Below are 10836 nucleotides of genomic sequence, written 5' to 3'. Positions count from 1 at the left end.
AGGATAACAAGCGGTACAAGTGCCCTGAGGTGTGGTAGGTCTGGCATGTTCTAGGAACAGTAAGTGTAGTTGAAATTGAATGAGAGAGAAGAGTTCAGGTTTGAGAGGTGGCAGAGTGAGAGTAGAGAAGGCCTTGTGGAACTTTGTATAGATTCTGCCTTTTACTTTGAGGGAGGTAGGAATCCACTGGAAGGCTTTCAGAGAACAAATGACATGATCTGACCTTCAGCATAAAAGCATTACTCTGCCATCTGAGTTGAGACTAGCTTGCCCTAGAGGGTACGGGTTGGTAAACCACAGGAAAATTGGGTCATGCCCATTATTATGTATTATTTATGGCTGCTTTTCCATAAACAGCAGAAACCCAGTCACAGCGGAGATCATGTGGGCTGAAAAAGCTAAAATATGTACTACTGGGCCTTTCACAGAAAAATTTGCCAATCCCTCCTCTAAGGGCTCAGGGGAGACTACTGCATTAATTTACCAAGAGTGAGACGACTGACTTGGGCCACAACGGAGCCCTGGAGGTGGTATAAAACGCTCAGATTAGGGACATATTTCGAAGGTAAAGCTAACAAGATTTTTCTGCTGAGTTAGATAACAAAGAATGAACAAAGGACAGTCCCACGATTTTTGGTCTGAGCAACAGAAAATTTAGAATGACCCTTACTATATGGGTTGAAGATCAGTGGTTCAGTTTGGACCATATTAAAGTCTGAACATGGCAGAGAAACCACTCCTTTACTCACTTAGTATGGTTTTCACACAGTCATGATACCAGTATAAAATCAACATCTAAAAACCAATAAGAACACATTGAGACGGTAAAACAATAAGCTAATCTCAGTCACAAAAACTGATTAAAAAAAGACTCAAATTTATCATGAGCAAATTGAATTTAGAAATCTACTAAAAAGATCATATATCTTATCAAGGTTGGGTTTATTTCAGAAACGCAGGTTTGTTTTAGCATTAAAACATGAATTCAGGGGCCGGGAAGTGGCGTGGTGGTTGGGGGTACTGGACTCCCACATGACTGACCACAATTTGAGTCCTGGAACTGGTGGCTTGCTTTCTCACTTTCCCTCTCTCTCTCTTTCTCTGTCTCTCTCTGATCAAACTGGAAAATAATAATAAGTAAAGTTAAATAAAATAATTATTTAAAAAAATCAATTCATATAATTTATCATTTTCTTTCTTTTTTTATAGCTGGAAGATGTGTGTGTGTGTGTGTGTGTGTGTGAGAGAGAGAGAGAGAGAGAGAGAGAGAGAGAGAGAGGAAGCACCTATCAATGGGATGTAGTCATTCCAGTCCATTTTTCTTCATCTCTTCATCCCATCAGGATTTTGGGCATACATGCACATGTGCCTAGCGTGTTTTTCAAGTCACCAGGGCAGGGACTTAAACCACAGTTGACTATATGAGACCTGGTCCCCAATTTATGGTGCTTAACCACTGTGCTACAGTGTGGACCTATAACCATTTTAGCAGAAGAAAAGCAAAATATCTTAGGATCATCTCATTCAATTTAGAAAAAGATATATGACAAAAGTCAACCAACATTCATGATAAAAACTTGAGTACGGTAAGAATAAAAAATATTTTCATTATCTTGATTAAGGATATCTACAAATCTACAAGAAACCTAGAGTAAAATATCATCCTTGATGTGACTGTTGAAAACTTTCTCTTCAACCTTAGAAATAATAGTAGGGATGGATGCTATTCTCACTTCTAATTAAAACTGCATTGAAAGTACTAACGAATGTGATTAGAAAAAGAAATAGATGGAGGGAGAATCCAGAAGAATGCAATATTAGAGTGAAAGAGAATGTATATGATATAACATTAGCATAAAAGTCAATTTTGTTTATGTTACAAACAATTAGAAAGTGAAATTTTAAAAAATGATTCCATGTAAGGGCTGACCCTACAGCCTAATGGTTAAGGGAGTTGGATCTCATATGATCAATCAGAGTTCAACTGTTGGCCTTGGCAGCTTGAAAAACATGCCAGACATATGTGCACAGTCCCTAAACTCTGACAGGATGGCGAAAAGGAGAAGAAGGAATTGGAGTGAAATCTCACTCTATAGTGGGAAGATAATAGGAGGTGTGTTTCTCTCCATCCCCCCCTCTCTCCAGAAAGCCCATATACCCTCCAGCATTTAAAAAAATATTCTACTTTAAGGTACCATAAACATAGAAAGTATATAAGAACTAAAATTCGTGTAAGACTACTAAGAAGAAAAGAAAAATTTACTAAGAGTTATTCAAGAAGACTAAATGGGGAAGTGTGCCATATCTGTGGATGGGAGACTTGAATATGGTAAATACATTAACCTTCTTCATATTGCTCTTGGAGTCAATTTATTTTTGATCAAAGCCTAGCAATTTTTTTTTTAAACTAGCACTGCCTTTTTTCACAGGTGGCATGATTATCTATGTAGAACACTTTAAGATACTGATTTTTTTTTTCCTGCTATAGGGCACATACATTTGCCAGAGAGCAATGGAACAGAGAAGGAGAGAGAGAAAGTGAGAAATCACTCTCTGGGAGGATGGCCATGCCACAATCCCTTGTCTTCCATTCTCTTCTCTGGATTTTGAGCATGCACACACACATACACACACCTGGCATGATTTTAAAGCCATAGGGTCCGCAACTCAAACCCCAGTGGGCCATGTGAGAGTCCGGCACCTTAACCACTATGCCACCTGCTGGCCCCACATTCATTCCAGTTGAATGGTTGTAGTGGATGAGACAGAATCCATAGCGACACAGGCTGTGCTTTAAAGAGAAAAGGAAGTGGGATGCTCTAACTTCAGAATAATTTCAGGTGAAGCTGTTTAAAGGAAGCAAGCTCTTTTTAAGACTATTCGATAAGAGTGGTGTTATACAGTAAGTAAAACCTGGTTAAATGAGAAAAAATATATTTAAGACATGAGCATGGTATCTGGCATATGGTTTGTGTCCAGCAAATATAAGCACCCATTCCATCACACTTATTCCAGTACCTCATTTTGGAGAGATTTTTTTCCCCCAAGAAATACTTTGTGCAATACACACACACTTAGAGAACTTTCCAGATGTGATGAGTGGCTACGGATTTGTGTGAAGCACTCTATTATTGCTTGGCTGCTTTTTTTCCCCCAAGTCAAAGATGAATTTTATAATGAAGTAGTAAATAAGCCACTTTCAACATTGTGCCAAGGGAAGGTACCTTGTCTAGTTTAAGTGTGAAAAGATAGTTTCTCAAATGAGGAATTAAAAAGTTACAGAAGAAGGGGACCAGCAGTTAGCATAATGGCTATGTTGCTGAACTTCCATGTAGTCGACCACGGTTCGAGTCCCGGACCCAGTGGCTTAAACTCATGCTGGGCGTGTGTGCGTGCGTGCCAAAGATCCCGAGAGGAGAACGGAGGAGAAGGGATTGCGGTGTGGCCATCCCCCCTGGGGGGTGATTTCTTGCTTTCTATCTCTCTGTCTCTCTGTCTTTCTGGAGAGCACATGCGCCCTATAGCAAAAACCTTTCGAAAAAAAAAAAAAGTTACAGAAGATTTAAAAGTCATACATGTAACTTAGTTACTTAGTATTTAAAGTTTTATTAAACAAATATTTATCCTCATTTTTATGAGAACTTTTAAGAAGGGGAGTAATCTGATGTTAATCCTTAGCACAGAATGTCCAAGATTAAAATAATTTCGAAATAAGGTATAGTATATACAGTCACAAAATATATTCTTGATATTTATATTAATGAACAAAGATCACTGTGCAGAGAAAAGAAATGTTCAAATCGCATCAGGGCTCAGTTCCTACATTCCTTCCTCCGGGAAGATTTCCTGTGCCACCTCCTTCCACACTGGGTACCTGGTTTCAGCTTCCCAATCCTACTTCTTTGGCACCTCACTTGTACCCCTTTCACAGCACTTTCCACACTTGCCAAACTGTTTATTTTTTTAAGTTTTTTTTATTTTCCTGCTTCCCTTACTGGACCATAAATTTCTAGTTTGGGATCAAATTCTATTGGTTTAATATCCCCAACTCCTGGTAAAGAGTAGGCACTCAATAAATACTGGTTGAATTAAGTCACAGTAAAATAACAATATTGGAGACAGTGGACAATTTAGAAATTTTTCAGCATTCTAACATTAGAAACATTTTATTTCTTCCCAATTTTATGATGGCAAAGCATTGGAATATATTCTCCTTCCCTTACACTAAGAAAGGATTTTAAAAAGTGCAATTATTTTCAACAGTGATTGGTTCAAAGTTGTGCACACTTATTAAATGTCTACTGAGTAAAATGCAGCAACAACAGCTAAATCTGTGACAGGGATGTCTGATTTCCCTGTAGTCACCATCCTTCTATGGCCAACCCATGTTACAGTTTGGTGATACTGATGATCCCCAAATTCTTTCTGACCCACTTCCAAAAGACCATCATTATTCTGCTCAAAATCCAATTCATGTGTGTGAGCAGAATAAATCTAAAGTGTATAACAAATGTGACACATCTTCACATAATTCAAGCTTTATGAATATGGGTTAGCATGCTTGCCATGGGGCCATGTTCACATAAACAAGATTCCCATGACAAGAGCCTCCATTTATGCAGTAAGTTATGAGTTCAAGTGCCATGGGTATATGTTTATGTCCTTTGTTCATTCTGGTTTTAAAAAGAATGGATCTAAAGAATAATAAAATACTTACACAGTTGGTTGCATTGTTTCTCTGATTTTTCTACATGCTAGTAAAGATGCAGATCCTACTGTCTGTATAATTAAAGAAACAAACAAACAAAGCTGCAGGCTTCTACCAGAGGGTAACTGCTTAGGGGTGGGTATTGAAATGAGGGCACAGGGTTACAGAATATGAAAAAAAAATCAAATTTGACCACCATTAAAGTTCCATCCCTCTTTGCACTATGACAAATCCTCTGGCTCAGAGCCAACCATGTAGGAATGGCTTCATTCTCGGGCTGGAGAATGAGCAAATCATAAATGAGATTATTTTGCATTTAGGCAATGCTTCCAGTTTCATGTATCTGTGTGTGATCAGCATAATGATTAATTTTCAAGTGAAGAATAAATAAAAAGCTCAAAGCTTCTAGAAGGTGCAAAGCAGAGAAAGGACCTGGTGATTTAGGGGAGAGAATGACACTTAAATGTATTGGATCATTGGAAAAGTCATGACTCACTTTTGCATTGAAAACCATAGAAAAACATGTCATGACTTTTCTGATGACTCACTATTATTAAGACAAAAAGATTCTGTAATAAACAGTTGGAACCGTTTTCATTCATTGTGACATCTAAGAAACAAAAGACTTGATTTCTTTAAATAGAAAAGAAACCAGGGGAAACAATTCTGAGGTAATGTCAGGAAGTCATAGGACAAAGCCACTTCTCTAATAGAGGATGGATGACTGGGAATTTGGGGAAGTGATTTTGCTTGCAGGATTGTTCTTATGAGTTTTTAGCTTCATTAAAAAAAAAAATCACCAAGCTCTGTTTTGAGTTGAAGACACCCATCAGAATCTTATTTCTCTTGGCATCTCCCAGATCCATGCCATTACATGTGTGACAGATATTTTTTGTCTTCACTGCAGTTGGGTTTACATTGGATAGACCCAAATAAGTGTTTCTCTGCTGAGAAACTCAAGGCCTGAGTTAAAGACAGCCATTTGAAAATGCTTCACAAATGTAGCACATATGAATTGGCACTGAGACAAAGAAATATGACCAAATAGATGTAAACACGATGATCACAGGCCAATAACCAGATACTTGCTATGTACTGCTTTGGAAACAAAATTGTATTAAAAATTGTTAGTAGAGAGCATAGAAATCACAGAATTAGAAATGTTCAAAGATCTTCTAATATTTGAACACCTATCTCCTTTTAGAAATGAAAAAAATCGAGACTTAGACAAAGTAAATAAAATGTCTAAAGGAATCATAGGGAATGACTGAGTTGAAAGTAGCTTGATGCCAAGCTACCTCACAAAATTTGACATCAATTTTAATCATATTTTAATGGAATAGGTAGCATAGTTACCCAGACAAAGTCACATTTCATCAGATCATGGTTTCACATGGGTCTACTAGCAAGTAGATATTTGAGACCCACTTGGTAAGCAGTACATTGCCAGATTCATTCATTTAAGCATGATAATGTAGGATAGGAATCCATCACCGTGTGGAAAATGTAGGAAGTGCAGTGGTTTATTTTTAAGTCATGCAAATATATATATATATATACATATATATGTCCAAGCTATATTAAAGATTTAGCCTTATCACATAAATAAAGTACTGGTAGGCAGAATGATAGCCACAGAGCTCTAAAAAGAAGTTATTTACTAGGTATTAGCTCACCTGCTTTACAGGAGAAACATGTAGAAGAGTGAATTAAATTGGTGAAGATTTCTACTCATCCAGGATAAGACATGGTTGCCCTAGGACACGGGTACCTGTAGGCTGCTCTTATGTGTTATGAAAAGCTTTGGATGAACTAAGTGGGGGTACTTTGGGAGGCTTTTACATAATTTCAGCCCCAGAGCCAATATTTAACATCAAGGCAATCGCTCACAAGACATTTGTCTGTATTATTATATATGTTATAGACATTCTGAGAACTGTTAGAAAGTAGTTATCTCTGTTGAAGAGAAGATTGGAATATGAAAATTTAGGTGCTGAGACTGATAAAGGCAAAACCCTGAATTTGCTTGAAAACTGGTATGAAAGAAATCAGGTTTGTTGAAAATACGTAGTTTTTCCCAATCAGTTCTGTATTTCTTACTGTTGGCATTATTTCATCCTCATAATATTGGCATAACAATACCAAAAACTGAGCTCTAGGAAACAAGTAAAATTTAGCGCACACATTTTATCTACAAATATCACATGGTAATCACAACAGCAAACTATTTTATTTGACCTAAAAGTCTTTTATTTTGGAAAAAATAGCCTCAACAGGAGCTCAGTGCATATTTAAAAGGTTATGTTTTATATAATCAAGAAATATGGACCAAAAAACACAAGGTATAAAGGGCATTTTAATAATATGAGAGGACTTCAAAAAGTTGGTGGAAAAACAGAATTAAAGAACAAATTTTTTTTGTAAAAAATATTGAAATGTATGCATAGTTTTTTAGTAATACATATCTTTCATGAACTTCAAAAGACCTCCTTATATAAGTATTCTTTTTAGAATGCTAGAATCTCAGTCTTTTAAGTAAATAAAAATGTATTATGTTTTTGTTATTAAATGTACCTAAAATAATTTTTCTCTCTTTGAAAATATCATTAAAAACTAGGTAAAATATCTTTATTTAAAGAGAAATTTTTTTCAAATTTCACACATAGTTTATGTTAAATTTTTTCCTTAATGATGGAGTCAAGCCAAGAAGCCGTTATCAGTTCTGTGAGTTATCATGCTGCCTCGAGGGCTGCAGTATTTCTTGGCAATTACTAGCTTCTAAACAATATACCATTATTTCAAGGCTACTGGGCAAGGGTATAGGTATTGTTGTAGAAAAATCAACTTCCAATTCGAGATTAGAAAAACTGTTAATACAGTTTTATTATAAAAGGACATTCAAAAAATGACAAGGATAGCTTCTTTTACAATGTAGGCTTTAAGGTCTTTACTCTTTGTTTTAATTTTTATTGTCAGGTACTGGCCTTATTACATTGATCAACACAATAAGGTTCCCTGGAAAAGAGGACAGCGTGGAAGACATTCTACTTCCACACCTATGACTAATTGATTTTTTAATGAAAAGTGGGAATGTTTTAACCAGGAGGAAGTATAAATATCTAGATGTGGAAATGTTTCTAACCTTATATTTGAGGACAATATAAAATGCCAGCACATGGCTGGCTGAGTCCTGGTCTCGGAAGAGTTGACTGCAGTGTTCATGTGGGGCAGAGGAGGAGAGGAGGGCATGAGAAGCAGAGGCTCACCTATATTCTCCAAAAGTCCCGTCGTCTTCTTTCATAGGCTGGATTTCAGGATCGGCATGGGCATCTTCCTTTTCTTTAACTAAAAATTTCAACAAGACATTAGTATCCATTGATCCTGTGCTTCCTCATTCAATGTTAATGAGGCTATACCAAAGTCAAAATTAATTCTATATGCCAGTAGATGTTATATAACCATGTATATTCTGTGGTCCTATGTTTTGATGCTTTAGTCATTTCGAGGCAACCTAATAGAACAAGCACTGGTTAACACAGACAGCTGAATGCGTTGAATCTCTTACTCACATGATGACGAAATAATATTCAAGTCCCTAAAAGTTCTTATTTTATTAATGTATTGGGTCATTGGAAAAGTCATGACATATTTTTCTATGTTTCCTATGCAAAAAATGTGTCTTTGCTTTTCAACGACTCGATATTTAGTAGTTATATTAACGTTTACAAATTATTTTTGTAAATATATGCTTTGCTCTTTTTTCCCTTGTAAATGTAATGGTCAAGTAAAGAAAATATAAATTCACTGAATCCATTAAATTGAGTAAACCACTAACTCTACAGGGAAAGCAATATTTCACGTTGGCAATATCAAGACTTGGTTCATATATTATTTTTGCTCTGGAAAACAACATGCACCTTTACCCGCTTCCCCCCACCAGATGTTTTGGGTGGTACTGCAGCATCAGTAATTTATGTGGAATCTAAGATCTATCTAATTTCTTTAGGGGACATATAAACTTACTTCTCTCTGTACCTTATGATCCATGACAAGGTTTAGAATGGCATCATATATAAAATGGATAAAAGGGATCAAACATAGTTTGAACAGCAAGACCCCCAGAAAACATGGCAGAGTAGAAGACACTCTGCTTCCACATCTATGACTAAGATGGAAATTTACTTTTTAGTGAAAACTGGGAATGTTTTAGTTGGGAGGAAGACATTTTAAAGTCCAAATGTCTGACTCTGAGCAGATATACTACTGCAATTTACATGATTATCATCATAATTTCTTTTTAGCTTAATGGATAATTACACAGCATTTTTATGGATAATTATAAAGCAATTTTAATCTTTCTTACTTACCTGGATATTTACCACCCTTGTTTCTTCTGATGAAGCAAACAATCAGCAAGATGAGGATAAGGAGAGCAACGGCACACATTAGACCAATGAACCAGCCCTGAGTTGCGATATCCACCTGCCGGCTTGCCATGGCTGGAAAACAAACCGATGGTGCCAGTGGGAATGGGTTAAGGGAGAAATGAGAACTGTTGCAGTCTTGTGAAGTATCTATATAAAATCCCATACCATATGAACTTCTATAGTTTTTTTTTCATGTGTCCCTCAAACTACAATCTGTCAGTTGTCAATCGAGGAATACACACATTGGGTTGTTGGAAAAGTCATGATGCATTTTTGCATAGAAAAACAGAAAAATATGTCATGACTTTCCTAACAATCTAATAAATATTTAATTTAAAAAACTATTTATTAATTTAAAAGTTTAAATAGAGAAATGTGAATGCTAATAGCATGAAATACTACCAAACCCTGGTGAACATTATGTTCACAGTTATTTTAACTCTGTATTCTCAGTAGAAACATTCCCAAATCAATGAAAAACTTCACTGTTTTTAGGATAAACTGTTCAATGTTAAGTGCAATGATAAGAATAACAAACAGCTTAAAACAGAATAGAATGTATATATCTAACGGAGTATTTTTCCTTCAAAAGAAACACTTTTGGACACTGAAAGGTCATTGCCATTATTGCCATTTTTCCAAAATGTTTTGGAAATTTTCTGTTAAAGAAAACAGTCTACACAAGAAACTTGTCCACATAACATTTCAACTTGCACCCAAAATATTACTTTCATTTGCTGTTCACATCATTTTCAAGAATTAGTTCTGAATTATAATTTCTGAAAGACTAAATCCACTCTCAAGGGCCAATATTTGTTATTGTTTAGGGTCTAGTCGAAAGACTTTGAAACATTCCACTATTGGAATAAGTGATCAGTCTGAAGAGAAAATACTCATTCACATGTACATGTATTCTTAAAGTCTTCAAATATTTTGTTTGAGTAAATATATGTGAAGCCCCTTATTTATTCATCATAATATGCAAAAATCCTAGAAAAATCACAGCATTTCTGGTATTATTTAAACTTATCAATTATATGGACAAAGTGCAGCATCAATGGCTATTCAGACATGCCCATGCGGATTTGTTTAAATAAATTGATATGACTCCTTTTCAAAAAGGTCTTTTTTTTATTATAACCAACATAAACATATTTTTTTCTTTTAACTCCATCTGCATTCCTATATCATGCTTTTAATTTGACTGAATTTCTTCTGAATGTTTCATATGGTTGGGTTAGGTGTGTGATCACTCGATGTGGAAATAAGAATGGCTACCTGTATCCCAGGTCCTGCCATATGTTGCAAAGACAGCATCTCATTGTCTCATTTTCTCCACACAAAGTATAGGGAAAAAATGAGATACTTAAAATTGTGAAGAGGAAAGTTAAAAAAAAATGTATGGAAGTATGTTTAAGAAATGAAATATGAAGTGGAGATAAATTATTTGGAATACAAAGCAAAATCCAATAACCTCTCCCCAATAGCCCCCTTTACCTCCTAAATGAGAGGGATTTTGGGCTGTATCATCAGAAGCATAACTGAAGTATAAGTACAGGCAGCTCCCCCTTCCATAGACATACCACAGTCACCATGACGAAGATGAAAATGAGGATAGTGCTAACAACAATGGTAACATTTTGGATCCTTACTATATTCTAGGCACTGTGCTCAAGGCATAATCTCATTTAATCACCACAA

The 10836-nt window shown here is 35.8% G+C and overlaps 1 protein-coding gene across 6 annotated transcripts in view; it reads right to left on the bottom strand.

The window, feature by feature from the left end:
- NRCAM (neuronal cell adhesion molecule) overlaps nucleotides 1–10836 on the bottom strand; it is a 99643-nt gene that overhangs the window by 5546 nt on the left and 83261 nt on the right. For all 6 annotated transcript variants that reach the window (XM_006161132.3, XM_006161133.3, XM_006161134.3 and 3 more), the window contains 2 exons: nucleotides 9076–9207; nucleotides 7975–8053 (listed from right to left, as the gene is read on the bottom strand). In XM_006161132.3, the coding sequence (XP_006161194.1) occupies nucleotides 7975–8053; nucleotides 9076–9207 (211 nt within the window). The remainder of the gene's footprint in view (nucleotides 1–7974; nucleotides 8054–9075; nucleotides 9208–10836) is intronic.

This window comes from Tupaia chinensis, unplaced genomic scaffold (genome assembly GCF_000334495.1).
Source record: "Tupaia chinensis unplaced genomic scaffold, TupChi_1.0 Scaffold138322_1, whole genome shotgun sequence".
Taxonomy (NCBI): Eukaryota; Metazoa; Chordata; class Mammalia; order Scandentia; family Tupaiidae; genus Tupaia; species Tupaia belangeri.
Note: the sequence above shows the minus strand (reverse complement) of the source record. Positions and strands in the feature narration are given on the sequence as shown.